This window comes from Apus apus, chromosome 18 (assembly GCF_020740795.1).
Source record: "Apus apus isolate bApuApu2 chromosome 18, bApuApu2.pri.cur, whole genome shotgun sequence".
NCBI lineage: Eukaryota > Metazoa > Chordata > Aves > Apodiformes > Apodidae > Apus > Apus apus.
The window spans coordinates 1,301,933-1,319,921 of record NC_067299.1 but is presented as its reverse complement, the minus strand read 5'-3'; the positions used below and the strand labels follow the sequence as shown (position 1 = coordinate 1,319,921).

The 17,989-nt window shown below is 51.1% G+C and overlaps 2 protein-coding genes, 1 long non-coding RNA gene and 2 other non-coding genes across 5 annotated transcripts; all 5 read right to left on the bottom strand.

The window, feature by feature from the left end:
* Window positions 1–260: 260 nt before the first annotated feature.
* On the bottom strand, window positions 261–4,269 carry SUMF2 (sulfatase modifying factor 2). Its single transcript, XM_051636074.1, has 9 exons — window positions 4,128–4,269; window positions 3,634–3,790; window positions 3,339–3,453; window positions 2,743–2,787; window positions 2,412–2,562; window positions 1,813–1,868; window positions 1,281–1,365; window positions 626–791; window positions 261–483 (listed from the first exon to the last, which is right to left on the bottom strand). Exons 1-9 carry the CDS (start codon window positions 4,240–4,242, stop codon window positions 378–380), a joined length of 996 nt encoding a protein of 331 aa, XP_051492034.1. The 5' UTR covers window positions 4,243–4,269; the 3' UTR covers window positions 261–377.
* A 793-nt stretch (window positions 4,270–5,062) lies between these two features.
* Window positions 5,063–11,690, bottom strand: CCT6A (chaperonin containing TCP1 subunit 6A). Its single transcript, XM_051635916.1, has 14 exons — window positions 11,536–11,690; window positions 11,148–11,211; window positions 10,263–10,397; window positions 9,508–9,681; window positions 9,257–9,360; window positions 8,492–8,602; window positions 7,844–8,003; window positions 7,512–7,594; window positions 7,035–7,131; window positions 6,560–6,707; window positions 6,136–6,269; window positions 5,937–6,039; window positions 5,550–5,622; window positions 5,063–5,371 (listed from the first exon to the last, which is right to left on the bottom strand). Exons 1-14 carry the CDS (start codon window positions 11,667–11,669, stop codon window positions 5,299–5,301), a joined length of 1,593 nt encoding a protein of 530 aa, XP_051491876.1. The 5' UTR covers window positions 11,670–11,690; the 3' UTR covers window positions 5,063–5,298.
* LOC127392386 (small nucleolar RNA SNORA15) lies at window positions 8,733–8,861 on the bottom strand. The gene has a single exon (XR_007891251.1). It is a non-coding gene; the product is annotated as a small nucleolar RNA SNORA15 (small nucleolar RNA).
* On the bottom strand, window positions 9,813–9,944 carry LOC127392387 (small nucleolar RNA SNORA22). Its single transcript, XR_007891252.1, has one exon. It is a non-coding gene; the product is annotated as a small nucleolar RNA SNORA22 (small nucleolar RNA).
* Window positions 11,691–13,562: 1,872 nt separating the features above from the next.
* LOC127392283 (uncharacterized) lies at window positions 13,563–17,022 on the bottom strand. Its single transcript, XR_007891227.1, has 3 exons — window positions 16,807–17,022; window positions 16,274–16,508; window positions 13,563–14,996 (listed from the first exon to the last, which is right to left on the bottom strand). It is a non-coding gene; the product is annotated as an uncharacterized LOC127392283 (long non-coding RNA).
* Between the last annotated feature and the right edge of the window lie 967 nt (window positions 17,023–17,989).

Below are 17,989 nucleotides of genomic sequence, written 5' to 3'. Positions count from 1 at the left end.
ATGGGGACCAATGTACAAGTCCCCCTTCTAGGGATGTGTCCCCTTTGCTTACCCCTGGCAGCCACCCCTCCTGCGGGTGGTCCCGGGGGGCTGCAGGTGTTTGCTCCAGCTGGAGGTCAGAGTAGCTCTGCCCGGTCCCACTTCTTTAAAACAGACTGAAAGGAGAACTGCAAGATCTGCTGCACCCAGAGGACATTAGAGACAAACCCCCCTGCCTGCCATTCCCAGTGCATGTCCAGACATCCCGGTGTAGAAAGGAGTTTTAGCTGAAAGTATTTATTTTTGTACATTTTTTAAACTGTCTGGGTTTAAGGAAAGTGGCTGCTGGGGTTTCGTCTCCACAGGAGAAAATGCCTCCAGGTCTTCTCAAGTGACCCTCAGAGCTCGGGTTTGGTCTGGCTTTTCTCAGCCCTGACCGGTGGGACGTCGGCAGCGCAGCGGAAGCTGAGGTTGTCGGAGGCCGAGTCTGGTGTGTTCCCCATTCTCACAGGGAAAAAGACACCCAAAGTTAGGCATCCTTCCTGGTTAATGCTTACATGTGGCCCTCTAAATAAAACCCCCTTCTTTTACAACCAATCAAGAAGAAAGAGCTGCAGAACAGCGACTGGGCATGGCCCAGACCTACCTGGTTGTGACACGAGCTTTATGGTTTGCAGACCCATCTGCAGTGTCCACCCAGGAGGCTCCTCTCAGGACCTGCATTTTTTGGGCACGCTGCCTTGCTGAGAGCCCTGGGGCCAGGAACTCTGATGCTGTCCATTCCCAGGTGTTTCCCAGCAGGTCGTAGAGCCCTGAGACACAGATGGTTTTGTGTCACGATGATGAGAGCACATTTACAAGGGCTGCAGAAGCACTTTGGTGTACGGGTGCAATCTTCACAGCGTGGTTTAATGGCGACACTGGCAACCAGCAGCTCGTTATTGTGTTGCAAACCTGCCCCTGTTAACAACTCGACCTTCAACAAATCTCTCATTTAAAGATCTCTCATTGTTTCCCACCTGAAACAGCATCTGCTGCCCTCAAGACAACACGCTTGGAATTTTCAGATAAATCAGATGGAAGTGAATTCTAATGAAAAGCAGGTGCATTGAAATGAACCAAGTGCACTTCAGCCAATCTCAGTCCCAACCAGCAGAGCTCTTGCTGGGCTCAGTTACTCGGTCAAGATGCTGACATGATCCCACATCATGCCTGAAACTCGGCTACCACTACAGGATTTATAATTGGTGTTAATTGAGGAATGCCCTCCCAGAAGCAGGGCAGGGGTGTCTGCTCCGTACCGTAGTTGTTCTGAGGAGGGAACGCTGCCACTGGTGAGACACCGTGATAACCGTCTGCAGCCGTGTCTGCCCGTGGGAAATCACCCTGTGGGAAGAGAGACCACCTGAGCAGAGACCCACCACGGGGGGTACACCCAGTCCTGCTCCTCACAGGACACATAACACTTAAGCAATGGAAATAACTGAGTTGTAAATAAACTCTAGGCAGCATTTCTGGCCAAGAGAGATCAACCATCTAAAGTTCTCCCAAGACAACCCCCTTTTCAAACAAATTTATCTATGATTTTTGAGTGATGTATCAATTTTTGGAAGCACTGGAATCCCTGCTTCCCAGGTTAGCTGGGCTGAGCCTGCTCCCTCTAGGGGAATTTTGGATAACTCCCGAGGAGCTGGGTTTGGGTACCCTGCAGGTCAGCCTGCACTGCTTCTCAGGACCATGCAGCTGCTCAGGGGGCCACACATACTCTGGAGTCGAGCCCAGCACCACCCCTAGACGAGCCCAGCACAGACAGGATGATTTTTAGGATCTTACCTGCCACAGATTTGTACGGTTCAGCTGAAACTTGTTTCCCCAGGGATAGATCCTTTCTGCCAAGAAGGAAGAGACACCTATTATCCTGTGTCACTCCAGCCTCTCCATTTGCCTATTTTCAACCAGGCTTTTATGCCTGTCCTTTTCCTCTCAGCTTAGAACACCCAGGAGGGTTATATGGGGGCTTGTCAGTCTAATCCCTATGGACACTGCCAGGGAGGTGAGGAGAGATGGGAATCAGCAACAGCTCCTGTTTCCAAACCAGCACTCACACCAGGTAGTCCTGTGGTCCCCCAGCAATCCCTGCAGCAGCAGGGTGTGGGGACAGGTGGGTCACTCCTTTCCCCAAACCCAAGAAAAGGGATTTTTAGCTGGCAGAAGTGTTTTGTTTAGGAAGATACATTGAGACCATAGATAAGCCACTTCTTCCATTATTATTATTATCATTATCATTATTAATTTGACTCCCAGGCCAAAAGAGGTGGTTCAGCCCCCCCAGATTAACCTCTGAAAACATCCCTGGCTAGAGGTTTAGATCAGGTACAACTAATATTACTTAATGCCTCAGCTTGGAAAAGGTCAGAGCTTGGGGTACATACGCTCCAGGCCTCCCCTGGCAGCAAACTCCCACTCCTCCTCTGTCAGGAGCCTCTTCCCTCTCCAGGCACAAAACGCCCGCGCATCGTTCCAGCTCACGTGCAGCACCGGGTGATCCAGCCTGTCCTTTATGCTGGAGCCAGGGCCTGAGGGCTGGGAAGCATGGCATCAAACAGATTTTAATTGATTCTATCAACTTTTCAATCAAGGAGGAAACAAAGGGCAGGACAGAGGGAGGCAGGGAACGCACAGCAGGTGGAGATGCTGTTTCCCCCCGTTTTCAGCAGCTGGGCTCAGCACACATGAAGGCCTGTGCTCCCAGCTCTGACTCACCTGCCTCCAAAAAGCCTTCTGGATGGGCAGCCACCACGGGGCAGACTGGGAAGAGAAACACCAGATTACAGCCGTGACACCCCCACACCATCCACTGCAGTGAGTGTGAAGAGCACTCGTCAGCCTGGCAATGGTTAATTGCAGCCTGAGCTGGGTCAGCACAGGCACTTTGATGGTGCTTCCCCTTGAAATGGAGGCATTTGCTTTTGAAAGTGAAAACAGACCAGGCAGCCTATGCTGGTCAGTTTTTCTCTTGGAAGGTTTGATTAACAAAGTACTCTGGAACTTGCTCTGCTCTCTGCCAGCTTACTGGAGCACCTCACCAGTCCAGGAGAGAATGTCAAGGGAGGAGCAGCACCAATCAGGCCAGGCTCAACCCTGCTGTGAGTGTCAAAAGCAAAACAACCCAAGACTACAGAGAAACCCAGGAGAACGGCTGGGCTGAGGCAGCTGCTGCTCAGCAGGAAAGCAACACCAGCAAGGCTCTCCCCTCTGGGTTTCTTTTACTGAAAACTGAGAGGTCAGGCAGGGATGTGATCAGAAAACCCACCTCCAGCACCACCACAGAAACTCATCCCCGTGGGATTTAGGTTTACCTCCAGTTTCTGGGTGACTTTTTTTTTCAGCTCTTCAGACACGAGATCCTCAAAGACAAAGCTCCAGCCAAAGGCTTCTGCTTCTGTTTTGTATTTCTTCTCTCTGACAAACTCCCTGGTGAAAACACAACACGATCAGGCATGAGGGGAGGGGAAAAGGGAGGGAGAAGGGGGAAAGGGAGAGAGAAGGGGGAAAGGGATAGAAAAGAGGGGAGAAGGGAAAAAAGGTGAGGGAAAGAAGATATAAAAAGGAAAAAACAAATGGGGGAAAAGGAAGGAATTTTGCAAGCTATACCTGAAATCCCTGTTGGTGACGGGGTATTTGTCCACAGCAAATGGCTTCACTGTCACCTCCCTGACTGGCCCCTCCTCGTTCCTCTTCCCCGGGGAGCTGGATCCCATCTGGAAGCTCCCCCCGGGCAGCCAGACCATTCCCTCCTCCTGCCCAGATCCTGAAAGGGAGGGATTTCACTGTCAGAACCTTGGGTTTATACACAGGACAGCGGGATTATTGGCCAGGAAGTCACTTTATGGGCTGGAGTTTGTGTGGTTGAAGTGACCGTGACTGGCACCTGCCGAGGTCTGCGTTTTTGGGGTAAAAAGCTGCAAATATTTCCAAGTCACATTTTCAGCGTCTCTCCCGGGGAAGGAAGGGGCCCAGCCCGGTGGGATCGCCCAGGCGGCGGCGCCGAACCAGGGGCTGGATGCAGCGAGGAAAGGGAGACAGAAAAGCGGCCGCTGGGGCTTCAGGAAACGAGGCGGGGCCGCCGGAGCCCCCGGGCCGCTCACCCAGCGCCAGCAGCGCCAGCAGCGCCAGCAGCAACAGCCCCGCGGCCCGGGGGGCTCCGAGGGGACCGGCCCGGGGGGCGCCGGGGGGACCGGCCCGGGGACCCTGCGGCGCCATCGGGGCTCCGGGCGGCACCGGCCCCGCGCCCGCTGACCCGGAAGAACTGCCGGCCCCGCGAAGCGCTTCCGGGCCAGGCCCGCCCCACGAGGCCCCGGGCCGGTTCTTACGGGACACGTTAATGCCGCACGTGAAGGCTGAAAAAACCTCCCGGCACCGGGACCAACCCACGGCCCGCAGCGCTACACACACACCAGCAAGTGCCGGGGACGTCTGGGGCAGTTCTGGGTTTTCTGTGTATTTTAAGGTGGCTCTTACGGTCACCGTAGGGTCTAGGGAGGGAGAATCCAATTGAGTCGGGGTGTTCAGCCTGGAAAGAAGGCTCCAGGGAGACCTCAGAGCACCTTCCAGTGCCTGAAGGGGCTCCAGGAAAGCTGGGGAGGGGCTTGGGACAAGGGCAGGGAGGGAGAGGACAAGGGGGAATGGATTAAAACTGGAAGAGAGGAGGTAGAGATTGGGCATTAGGCAGAAATTCTTCCATGTGAGGGTGGTGAGAGCCTGGCCCAGGTTGCCCAGGGAAGCTGTGGCTGCCCCATCCCTGGCAGTGTTGAAGGGCAGGTTAATGGGGCTTGGAGCAACCTGGGCTGGTGGGAGGGGTCCCTGCCCATGCAGGGGGGTGGGAGTAGATGATCTTTAGAGGTCCCTCCAACCCAAACCAGTCTGGGATTAAATGACCTAACATACAAACAGAACTAGATTCAGGAAAATCATTGAACCTACACAGCAGCCTCTTCCCCTCCCACAAACCCAAACACCTCTCCCTGGTCAGTTAAAGACCCCAGCCCAAGGAAGGTAAAGCTCTGAATAACCAACACCCGCAGAGCGCAGAACAGAACAGTTTATTGGGTAAAAAAGGAAAGCAGCCTCAGTTGTTCACTTCAGTGAAATGAAAAATAAATAACTGCTGTTTTTAGAGCCAAATCTTTCAACAGTTGCTAGTACTTTGAGGGGCCATGTTCACCAAAGAGGGGCTGTTTGTTGCAGCAGAGGAGCTCCTGCTGCTGGGACCAGCCCCTGGGGCACCACCAGAGCCACTGCCACCCTGGCAGCTCCAGCTCAGCCTTTCAGAGAGGACATCCCCGCTCGCATTATCTCATCCACCAACAGGATGTTGCTGGCGATCACCGTGCTAAAAAGATGAGACAAACACTGTCAGAACAGCCACTTCCACACACTTCAGAGACAACTCGGCTTCATTTCTGCCTTACAAGACACCTTCCTCTACCTGGGGCCCTTCAATTCCACATTGATAATTTAAATTGATAAACACCCACTGCTATGTAAAGTGAAAATACTGTAACATTTACCATGAATGAAGCAGTTGCTTTTTGACATTGTAATTATCCCAGATTCCAGCTGCTGCAGCCACCATTGGCTCGCCTAGGAAAGAAGTAAATCAGTCTTTAACATCACGGGTTCACACAATTCAGAGGAAGGCTTTCTGCTAACCCCTGGTGTCAGACACTGTACAACACTGGTAACTGTGTGTGCTTCATCTTCCCAGAACACTTGCACAGAATGCATTTAAGCACCACAGCACACCCAGGCTGACTGCAGCAGCAGGACCCCTGCCAAGGCACAGCTCTTCATGACACAAGGTACAGCTGCTGCATCCAGAGCAACTTTGTTCTTCACAGAGCTGAGCCACCAGTTTCTTACTGGAGCATCACCCCATTATTTTAGGAAGTTCTTACCAGTGTTCAGATCAACCCCAGTGAGCTGCCCTGACTCCGCGTGCTCTGCCTGAACCTTCACGAGTGTTTCCTGGGGATCATAACCCGAGTTCTGGGCAAGAACCTGAGAAAACAGACATCATTTCATGTAGTTAATTATGAGAACTCCAGCAGAAAAATCAACCGGTCTCGGCATGCTTTCAAGCAGAGTTCCTCATACCTTAGGAATGATGAGCAGAGCATCAGCAAAAGCTTGAACTCCAAGCTGGGCTCTCCCTTTGACATTCGGTTTGTGCTTCACGAGAGCACTGGCTACAGCCACCTCCAGTGCCCCTGCTCCCGGGACCACACTTCCTGTGGGGAAACTCGACACTCAGGCTCCACAATGATCACCTATTCCAACTTATCAACACCCAACATAGTTTGGTATCTTCCCTCACTCTTAAAAAGACACACTGTAGCTTATAAGGGAACTTATACCATTATCAACTACTTGTAAAATAGGTGTAGTAAGTAAAAGCACTTCACACTGAGCTCCAGTCAGCGCGGAGTGCATCAGATACCAAGGAAGCCAACAGAAAATTCCCTCATTTCGAGGCAATTCCAACAGAAATGCTCCACGTGGCAGAGCAGAGCAGTCTTACCATCCTCAATGGCGTTTTTAACAGCACGCAGCCCGTCCCTCACCGCATCCTTGATCTGAGTGAGCGTGTGCTTGTTGGGGCCCCTGATCAGCAGGGTGACCGAGCGGGGGTTGTCACACTTCTCAATGAAGGTGTACTTCTCTTCACCCTGTCAAAACAGGGGTACATGTTCATGGTGTGCATTTGCTTCATCAACATACACACATCATAAAAAAATCCAGTGTCAGATTCAGTTCTGCACCAACAGCAGGAGCGAGGAGAAGCTGATTTCTGTTTCCTCCACTTGACAGACATCAAAAGCGTAACACAGAAATAACAGGAAAACACACTTGGACAAGAGCAAATACCCAGGTAGAGGCTCACGTACAAGTGGACACCTATCCCTGTTCCAGCACAGCTCCCAGAACACTGAACACCCACGCTCCAGCACAGCCAGAGCCCAGGTGGGGTGTCTTGCCAGCCCAGCCACACTCACCAGCGTGTACTCGTAGACCAGCCCCGCGTGGCCCAGGCAGTCGGGGCTCAGATCCTCCACCGAGTTCATGGCTGTGCCACCACACGCCAGGGTCAGCCTGAGGGGAACACACACAGCTCAGCACTTGCCCAGCAGGAAATCCCAACTCACCAGCAGTGTTCTCAGCATGCAGAACCCCATGCTGCCTGAGCCTGGCACAGTCTGCTTCTGTTTATGAAAGAGCTCTTCACAAGGAGCCTGCAGAAGAGATGTCTGGATCTGGAGCATTTTGACAGCTCCTTCCTATGGCATTCCATGTGCTGACATTTCCATGGTTTGTACAAACTACCCTGAGCTACATCACTAAGAGCTGGACAGATCAAAGTGGCCTTTTTAGTCTGAGTCCTTGAAGGTGCTGGATTCAAGCCAGACTTTTGACTCCCTGTTTATGTTTGGAAGAGCAAGTTATTTGAAACCCTCCTCTTCCCAGGAACTGACCTTTCCATGTTCCTCCTTTTAGCTCTCCGCAGAGCAACTATTCCTTCTTTTGCAAGTGCATCCAAGGAAAACGGGTCAATTCCCTAGAAACAAAGAAAGTGACTGTCAGGATAAAGAAAAAGCTAAAACCACCCTCTCTGTCTGACACTAACAAGCAAGCTCTTCCTCAGGGCTCAACAAAGATCCCAAGCAGGAACTTTATGCATATACTCAAAACCACATCAGCCTAAATTGATCCATTTGTCTGAAGAACTGTACAAAGCAAGTCAAACTGGCCAAGAAAGCCAGCTTTTAAAATTAATTTTTCTAGTCAGTTATACCCTTCATCTTACCTTCTGGTTGATCACAACAAATCCTTTATCAGAATCACCACAGACTTTTCTTTTCAAGTCTACGATTTTCTTCACTCTGTCTTCAATGAACTTCCTTTCTGCTTTCACCAACTTCTCTCTCTCTTCAGCACTTTTATAGAAGAACCCAGAGCTCACTTCTCTGGAGGAGGAAAGAAAACCAGCAAAAAAGTAGTAAGACAAGAATCAATTCTTTCAGCTATATTCTAAACATAAATAATAAACACAGAACAAACAAGAAGCTCCCCAAAAAAACAGCACACAACATGTAGCTGCTCCTGTTCTCCAGCTTCAGAGCTTTACCATTTGAAATTCAGCCAACTGTGAAGTATATTTAGATGTTCACTCTAAAATATACAATTATGGCCAAGAAGGAAAGGACTTCAGCCTTTCTCCAACAAAACACAAAATAAAAACCAGTATGAAGTTCTGCCTCTCAGGGGTTTTCTCAGCCACCAGCTTCACTTTTCCAAAAAAGGGCTGCAGAAGGAGTGACACCTTGTCCACACCACCTGCCTGGCTCCAGGAGAGTCTGTGCAGTCCTTTCAGTTCTTATTTAAGCCAAATTTAAATCCAAGTCTTTTAAGACAGGAGCATTTTCTGCTCCTCACCTTGTTGCTCTGTACTTACGTTTTCTCATACTCTAGGGACACATTGCAAGTGAGAACATAAGCATCTTCCACTCTCTTCTTCATGTCAGGATGACGAGCACCGTGATCCAAAACCAGGCCCCTAATCAGCCTGAAAGATTAAGAAGCATTTTGTGTGTCAACTTAACACACACTGAAGATAGAAACCCGAGAGAAGTGCAGACCAGTCAGAGAACTGACAGTGCAACTGGCCAAACACAAACTGTGCTGGGAGGTGACAATTCTGTGCCCCACTTCCCAGGCCATGCTCACTGAAAGCAGCACACCAGAGTGTGGAATGGGAGTTTATTCTGGCATAGTGTCTGACTGCATTAGCTACTGAGGAAAGCTACTGCAGAATTCATCCATGCCACTCAGGTAAATGTCAAGCCTGTGGAATATCCAACAAGCCAGCCTCCATCTACCAAATGCTATTTTGTACTTTTGATGAACAGACATGAGCCTAAAGCACAGCGGAGCCTCAGACACTACTACTAGAAAATATTTATTCCAAAGCAAAAGCCAGCCTTGCTCTCTGCTATTCCAAACTCTCATCAGGGAATCAAGCTCAGTGACTGGGAAACTTCTGCTGTCCAGGTATTTCTGGCTGCAATCTGTATTCCTGCCCTTCTTCCACCCATTCCCCAGTGACTTCTCCAGTGGTAGCTTTAGGATACTCAAGCTCTTCAAAGAAGAAAACCAGACACCACGGACTCCTCAAACCTTGGACACCATCAAACTGAAGCTCAAGGACACTCATACTCACGTTGTGTCAGTTTCTGATTTGTGCTTCATCTCCATAATCTCTACCATGTGGAGGTCAATGGGCTCATCAGGTTTTCTGACTGTCAAAACAGAATCAACCACAGCCTGGAACAGAGGGGAGGGGAAAAGCCCCCAAAAGGACCATTAGTCTTCCAAAGTGCACATTCTCATCTCTCCATCTACCCTTCACTCAGTAACAATCACAACCTGGAGCACTTCACACAAGGAGAGGCAGAAGGGGGTGACACTCACCTCTGTCAGGATGTCAGCGAGCTCGGTGTGCACCTTGGTACGGAGGGATGTCCTGGCAACATCCATAAGGGTCTCCCTGTCCATCTCCTTGGATACTTTGACCTGCTCCAAAACTTCCAGTGCTTTTTCCTTTGCAATCTCAAATCCTTCTGCTACTATTCTAGGGTGCAAACCCTAATGCAAGGGAAGGAGGGAAATGGTTGGACAACAGAAGACAAATGGTACCTTCTGACAAACAGAACCTGTGGTTTCAACACTTCATGTGACACCAGAACACTGGGAAAATGCATTTTACAGAGACAAGAAAATGTACTGTCCTTCTGAATACATGTAAAAGGAATGCAAATCCTTCCAATGCAGAGGAAAAGTACAACTTGTTCTAGCACAGGATTGAAACCAAGGGAACTACAGAGCACACTTGGGTGTTCCCTGTGCAGGATGAGTGTCTATCCTGTAGCTCACCCAAAATACCTGCCCTCGAGGAAATATCCTTCTTAACACACAAGTAAAAAAGGCAACAAACAGCAGTAACAGCAAGTTATTAAAAGCTGCAGCATCCACAATAAGTGGTTTTGAACAAATCTTACAGTCCCCTCTCCAGCTTTTCCCCATTTTACAAGTCCTGCAACACACACATTTTAAGCAAAAATACATGTTAATTTTCATGTTTGACTTAGGAGTATTTAGCATTAAACAAGTCAAATGGGCTCAGAAGGAGCTTTTAACTTGTCCACCTACAAACACTGCAGACATACCTCAGCAATGTAGAGATCTGCCTGTTTTAGGAGCTCTCCAATGATCAAGACATTTGAGGTGGTACCATCTCCAGTGATGTCATCTTGTGCTGTTGCTACCTTTGCTATCAAGGAGGCTGTGGGGTGTTGGATTTGCTGAAAGGAAGAAACTGAGCAATGAGTCTCTGCACTGGCACAGGAAGTCAGCAGCCCCCAAAACCAGCTAACCAAAATATTTAAGGACTAGCTGATGTTTCAACAACACTCACCTGGACAGCAAGTTGATGGAATTAATCCATGTAACACTATTTCCCCCCTCAGACTACACCTCTGTACACACAGTTGTTGAGTGCCAAGAGCCTAACTAGTCCTCAGCTCACTGTGAACTCGACAGAGCCCTTTTCTCCTTTAGGCTGAGGATGCACCATCACAACTAGACTGTTGCTGACACTAACAGCAGCACCTTTAGAGCTAATTTAGGGAGTCCCTGTGTGATCCATGCTGTACGTTCCCTAAACGCTTTGCTGTTCCTCTAGCAGCGTGTTTTATTCATTCTTAGGAAACTAAATAACATTCAGTTAGTTAGTTTCTTGCCAGCTCCTCTGCTAAGTAGTGCATCTGGTGTTCCAGCCTCGAGCATCACGTCTGCCTGGCCAAACCTCACACCACTAGCCATGTCCCTAGGTTAGGTACAGAAATGCAAGATGTACTGATTTACCTTCCTCCCAGGGGACACTTGCCTCTCAGTGCAGAGGGCAAAACAACACAGGAACGCAGGCCAGGGCAGCAGGGGCCGCGACCCCCGCAGCCACAGGCACCCGAGGGAATTCGAGCAGGCTCCTGCCTCCCTAAATCCCCTCTCGCCTCCCCAAGGTTTCCACCCCCCGCGCCTAAGGCCCGGCTCACCATTTCCTGCAGCAGCACGTTGCCATCTTTGGTCAGCTTGATGTCTCCAGCGCCCGACACCAGCCTGCGGGGGACACGAGGCGGGTGAGCACCCCCCGGGGTGAGCAGCAGCAGCTCCTGCAGCCCCTCGGGCCCCGGCCCCGCCACGCGAGCCGCCCCGAGGCCCGCACCTCCATTCATTCCGCCCCACGCGGCCCCGCCTTTGTTCCCCGCCGCCCGGCCCCCCGAACCCCGGTTCCCCGAGCCCCCCGAGCCCCGGCTCCCCGAACCCCCCGAGCCCCCCGAGCCCCGGGCCCTCCTCGCAGGCCCTCAGGCCCTCACGGCCGCCCCGACGCTGAGGCCCCTCCCGCCCTTCCCCCGCCCCCGCCCCAGCGCGGGGCTCCCTCACATCTTCATGGTGCCCTTGGGGCCCAGGTTGGTCCTCAGCACGTCCTGCAGCCCGCGGGCCGCGCTGATGTTGACGGCCAGCGCGGCCTGGGCGCGGGCCACCTCCGCCTTGGGGTTGAGCGCCTTCACCGCCATGGCCGCGCCGCGATGGCCGGGCCCGCCCCCGCCCGCCCCTTCTAGAACACTCCGCGGGGCGCGCCCGCCCATTGGCCGGCCGCCCGGCCCGCCGCGCTCCCATTGGCTGCGGCGCCCGTCGCTCCGCCCGCGGTCCCGCCCCCCCCGCCGTGACGGGCAGCCCGGGCGGCGCGTGGGGCGGCGGGAGGAGTCGTTGGACTTGAGCGCGGCCGGACTGGTAGTTAAACCGGGCCGGGTTAACAATCCGAGCGGCTCTGGGTAAGCAACGCCGAGCTAGGGTGACTCGCAGCTGGTGTGTGCGCGGTGCGAGCGGCGGGGCGGCCCGGATCCCCGGCCCCGGGGCAGCCCCGGTCCCGGTCCCGGTCCCGGCGCGCTTCCCTGGGACACACAGAAATGCTGTTGAGGCCGGGGCAGCCTTGGTGGGAGCTGCGGCCCGCGAGGCCTCCCGGGGCCCTGCCCGGGGAAACCCTCCAGCGCTGGTTCCTCAGCGGCTGGGCTGCCTGCCCGGTGAGCGGGAGCGTTAGAAATAAACACTAAACGTTGCAGAGTGCGGGAAGTTCCACTTGGCGTTTCATCATTGGCTCCGGAGCCCTCCTCTTCGTGTTTAGTCCTCGCTTTTGCTGGGCTGCTGCTGGCCTGCCGGGCCTGTACGGAAGCCCCGCCAGCCCGGCCCTGCCAGGCCGCGCTGCTGCTCCTTGGGGTGCCCCATCAAACCACCTGAGCCCCCAGCTTTGCCCGGGATTCTGTAGCCAGCAGGTCACACAAGCATTTTGCTATTCTTGCCTCCCTTGTTTGCCCTGATCCCTCTCTCTCTGGGCTGTTCTCAGCAGAGGGCAGCCTTGTCAAACCCATACGCTAGATTTTCTGTGTTCCTCGCTGCTGTTCTGTGACTCTCCTGGGTTATGTCCTGAGGAAAGGCAGGAATTATCCATCCCAAACACCTGCAGCCTGTGGGGCTGCCTGCTGACCATGACATGGCCATGTCCAGGGAGGTTCAGGTTTGGGAGGGGAGTTACCACTGTATAAAATTAAAGCAGTTCTGGGAAAACTGAGTTTGAATTTTAGATGTTTTTTTAAAGAAGAAAAAAAAAAAAAGCCGTTTTCAAAGTTATTTTAGTCCTTCATGTAGGTGGTCTCTGCTTTTTTTTGGTACAAACAGGCAGCTGCTGTGCTTGTGTGGATACTCACACACCCAGGTGAGCTGTGCTTCACTCCTCAGCATCCACCTAAAGCTTCCAGGGAGACTCCTTCATGTTTCTTTCCTGGATCACACATGTGAGGATAGTTATTTTATGGTATAGTAACATTTCTCCTTAGCAATTTCACATTAAATCCGCATTTTGCAGCATTTTTCAGACACCAGGACAAGCTTTTCTTTACATTGTTCAGTCTTAGTTGTAGTTGTTGAACTGACATGTTTGGTTTTAACGCAAAAACACAGGGCAGACACTCATTGGGCCTAAACTGTCCTTTGAAGTCAATGAGTTTACAATTAATTACACCAGATTAGAATAATGTATTTCACTGAATTGCAGCCAGCATGTCAATTGAACTAAGCTAAATAAAGGGAATATAGATATTCAGCAGGAATTCTCTTAGTCAAAACATGCACCGCTTATCTTGGCACAAACCCCTCTGAGGTTCCCAGTAAAAGCAGCTTCCTTTCATCTTTATCAAGATCTGTTTTCATTTAACCTTATTCACAGAAACGATTTCTAAATCTGTTTTAAAAACACACTGTCCTGCCATGACAAAGCTAACAAACAGGACCACAGTGAACCATGTCACCAGTTTTGCAGCACCAGGGCTTGGTACCAGCTTTTCCTGGGTGCTCCTGTTGGCAAATGGTGACATGCTGGAACTTCTGAAAAACCAGACAGGAGGACAGGGGAGGAGAGGCACACAAGGGTCTTCATTTTAATTACTGCATGTCATTGTGAGGGGTAATGGTTCCAGAATGGCAGAAGAGATGATGCAAGGAATGTGGCTGGTGCATCCAGTGGTGCAGAACAGTCCTTCCTGAGGGGCAGCAGTCATGGGACTCCTGTCACAAGTGAATGAAATAGGGTAAGTCAGCTAAATCAGGTTTTCTTGACCTTAAAGCAACCAGCTTCACAGTTCTGGGTTGGCAGCCTCCCAATTCCTGACCAGTGTCACCAGTCATGTCGGAGGAAAGCTGTTCAGTAGGATGCCAAGCCACAGCACAGACAGGCTTTGCAGTTTCTCCCTTGCTTTTAACATGGCATTTGGGGAAAAGCAGCCAGGGCCTTCTCTTAAGCAGAACTTTTCACTTTGCCTGCAAAGCTTGTGCTGAGTCTTGATTCGCTGGGGTGTGTGGACATGGCACATCGAGCAGCAGCTCCAGCCGAAACGCAGCATCACAACCCTGACTCACAAACCCTTTCCTCTCATGCAGAGAGAATCGGTGTGTCTGCCCCACCTCAGCCCACGCCGAGAGCAGCTCCGGGCTGATCCTGCTCCTCCCTGGTGCTCCCTGTGGAGCCAGGCAGCTTTCCTCAGCGCTGGCTCGTTCTCCACGCCCGTGGCTCAGGCTGCCGAGGGGGCACCGAGCTCCTGAGGGGCCAGTGAGCTCCTGAGGGACCCCCGAATTCCTGAGGGCACCGAGAGTTCCTGAGGGCCCCCCGGGCAGGCGCTGCCCCCGCCGAGGCGCGGGGCGCGGGCGGCTCCTCCCCCGGGGAGCCGCGCTGCCAGCCAACAGCCGGGCTGCTCCGCTTCCATGTGTGCACCCAGGGGAAGGGAAAACAACAAAACCAAACAACACACCATCCCGCCGGGCTTACTCAGCAGATTATAAAAGATTTGCAAAATGCGGCTCGCTTCCAGCTCAGCCCGTGCCGCCGCGTGTGCGTGACGGGAGGTCCCAGCCGACCGAGCGGTTCTGCAGCAGCAGCCACGGCCACCACAATCCTGTAAGTCACTGGGGACATTTTTTTGCTCTCGCTTTGTAAGGGGATGGCGTTCGGTGTATCAGGTCCGTAACACTTTTGTTGTCTAGCATGAAAAAGGCAGCGTGTCCTCTGCCGGGGCTGCGAGGTGCGGCAGCAGCTGCTGCGGCTTTATAGCAGCAGCGGGAAGGCATGATGCAATCAGGCCGGGGGGAAGCATCATCATCATTTTGTCAGGACAGGCAAGAGGGGATTGGAGAGCCGGGAGGTGTGTGTCAACATCCAACAGGTTCCTTCTGCCCCTTTTCGAGAACTTGTGAAAAGGTGCTGAAAGGAATCCACCGTCAGGCAGTGCTGCTGAGGTGCTGGTGTCTGGCTGAAAACAGCTCCTCTCTCGACTTGCATCCAGGTTTGCATCCACCTTTGAACAGAAAACCAGGAAGTGGGGAGCAAAGTGAGGTTAAGGACTGAATCTTTGTATTCTCACACTGAAAGCCATAGGAACTCACAATTATGTCTGGATGGATTGAACTTTTGGAGTTCTTGCAGGGATATAAAAAAAGTCACAATTTGCTTAAATAAAACGAATCTGTTTCAATATATCCCCTTCCCTCTGAAGCTTTCAGACCATATTGCCTACACTGACAGTTAAACCTCAGCACAGAGGAGCTGTCACTAACTTATTCCCATTTTACAGACACAGGGCTAGAAACAATGAAGATTAAGTGGTTTGTTTAAATTTAATACCAGGGGAGCAGGTCCTGAGAAAAGTTTCAAAAGCTATTTTCTCCAAATCCCTCACTCTCAGAAGCAGTTTCACTTCAAAGCAACATAAAGAGTCCAATGTGGATGTGTTACTGTCACTGCATGTTCAGTGCAGTGTTACCTGTGGGAATGTCTCCCAGGGTGGATCCCAGTGAAGTGCTCACCCTCACCTTGTGAAATGGGAAAGTGAATCAGAAAAGCTTCATCTTCATTGTTTTACTGCAATGAATGGGAACACAATACACAGTAGCAGTGTGGCAGCACTCCTGAAAGCTGAGACATGCCAACAGCTCTTGTCACTGGGAGGATTTTGAGATCTCATTAAAATATACCAGCTCCCTGAACACCTGGACCTCTGAGTACCATTTCTGTGTTCCTTTTGCATTATTTGTAGCAGAGGCTGCAGATGTTTCAGTTTTCCACAGTGCAGCAAGTGCCCTGCTCTAGAGGGTCAGCAAACAGCAAAGATTTCAGTTGTTTTCTTTTGACACGTGGTTTTACATCATTCCTGTCTGTGCTTCTGTGACCCCATCCTCTCTGTTATGAAACACAACTATTTCTTGTGGAAATGCCATGTTTGTTTCCAAACAGCCAAGTGAAGCACTTCATAGTCTGGAGGCAGGGAGATCTCATGGGAATTCCACTTTTCCCTTGTGATATCCCTTTTCTCCATCTTTATTTCAAGTTTCACCCAACCTCATCTACATCTAGGGCTGGGAAAAACATTTTCACAAATCACTGAAACTGGCATGTTAGCATGGAATGGCACCTGCCAGCCCCTGGAGCTGATGGCAACCCCTGAAGCTCTGCCAAGGGCAGAAGAACCTTATTTCACTCCAAGTGAGCCACCTTTAACTCCTAGAACTTGCTTTTCTCACCAGCAATAGCTGAAGCTTCCTTCCTAGATTATCCTCTGCTCCTGTGGGAGCTTACCTATTGTAGGGTCCATCTCAAGTTCTCCAACATGAGTGATGACACATCAGCCAAAACCAGGTCTGTGTTTGCCAGGACTCAGTGCTCAGCTATAGCAGAAAGAGGAAAGATTTTGGCAGGTCACAGGCCAGGGGAGATCAGGAACTACTGATGGTCTCTGCATTTCAAAACACAATTCCTCCGTTCCAATTTGTCATTCTTGGGCACTATAAACCTTGAAACTCTTTTGGAGTTGCTGCATGGAACAAAGAGAGGACAGGGTTAATTCCAACCATGGTTCCACAACTGGTATCTGTCATTTTTCCTTTAACTTGTCTATTTGTCCATCAAAGAGCAAAGTCCACCACAGCAGTGGTCTCATCATTGTAAGGAGCATCCAGAAGGGAAAGGGCTATGGAAAATGTGGATACCAGAGAGAAGGAAAAGTTAATGTCTCTTCCTTCCTGCTCTGTGTTTTTTTTGTAGCGATCACATTTTTCTGAGAGATTAAAAACTTGAAGACATGCAGCCAGAAATGTATTTCAGGTTCTCACCAAGAGATCACAGCCCAGCATGGTGTCCTCATGCAGTGACGTTGTGTTATGGTTGTTTCAGTGCAGCCTCAGGTGAGCATGAGGCAACCTGGTGGGTTTGCACAACCAGGGCTCAGTGCTGGAACACCCTGACGCAAGTGTCACACCACAGTGAGGCAACAGGCTTGTCCTGCAGAGCAAATCTTCTAAATTGGCACCAAATCCGTGGCTGATGGACTTTATAATTTCCAGTAGCCTGGAAAAAAACAAACACACCAGTATTTAAAAAAATGTTAGTGGATGTTTTTTTCCTTAATTCCACTGCACAAATACATGCAGCGAGTGGCTGCCAAGGCCTGCCCCAAAGCCAAAGCCCTCCTGCTCAGGGAATCAAATCTTCCACTGCAAAAACACACACACACTCAGAGCTGTGCAGCCAACACCAAGTCAAGGCTAACCCAAGGTAAACTTGGGATCCATGTGTCCCCTGTCCCCCTCTGTCAAATCTTAGCTCAGAACCAGCCTCTGTCAGAGGCAAGTTTTTATGTCCATGGCCACTCAAGAAGAGCCTCTGATGTGCCATGCTGATGGCACAGAACTATCTCTTACATGTACAGTGCAGACTTCAGAGAAAAAGATAAAAAAATCAAGTGCTGTCTGGAGCAAATAATTCCTTAGTGATGCTTCTCAGGCTGGAGCAGAGTTTTACAATGTCTGTGCAAGAAACAGCTCTGGTGCACCCAGAGCAGAGGCCCATCAAACAATGATTCAGTCCTTGATTCAGCCCTTCCCACAGGAGGATTTTGGAAAAGCCCTCTTCTGGAATATCTCCTCTTCACTGCACCCCCACTCACCTTTGCTTTCTGACTTATGGGGAGGTTGAGCCCAGGCCCTGTCCTGCCTTCTCACACCTAAACCAAGTGCACAGGAGGGCAGCACGGGCTGGCTGGCACCTGCTCTGCCATTCTCACACTGGTGAGGCAGGTGACTCTGAGGAACCTTTTCGGTCGTTATGGCAATTTTTCACAAAGCCTTTTGTATCCCAGTGCTCACTATAATGGTTACCAGTCATGGGAATAAACTCAAAGGCTCCCAGTCCCTGAACTATTTAGGTGTGGTCTCTCAGAGAGAGCACAGGAGTCACCTCAGGAAGCAGCACTAGTGCTTTCCATCTTCTCTGGATGGCTTTTGTATCTGGGGGTGC

Coding starts and splice junctions, on each gene's coding strand:
- SUMF2 (XM_051636074.1), bottom strand. CDS start 4,242: ATGGCGCCGCAGGGTCCCCGGGCCGGTCCCCCCGGCGCCCCCCGGGCC. Junction 3,454..3,633: donor GTCACCAACAGGGATTTCAG/GTATAGCTTGCA, acceptor TGTTTTCACCAG/GGAGTTTGTCAGAGAGAAGA. Junction 484..625: donor AAAGCTCGTGTCACAACCAG/GTAGGTCTGGGC, acceptor TTTCCCTGTGAG/AATGGGGAACACACCAGACT.
- CCT6A (XM_051635916.1), bottom strand. CDS start 11,669: ATGGCGGTGAAGGCGCTCAACCCCAAGGCGGAGGTGGCCCGCGCCCAG. Junction 9,361..9,507: donor TCGCTGACATCCTGACAGAG/GTGAGTGTCACC, acceptor CCTCTGTTCCAG/GCTGTGGTTGATTCTGTTTT. Junction 5,623..5,936: donor TGGGGTTGATCTGAACACTG/GTAAGAACTTCC, acceptor CTTCTTTCCTAG/GCGAGCCAATGGTGGCTGCA.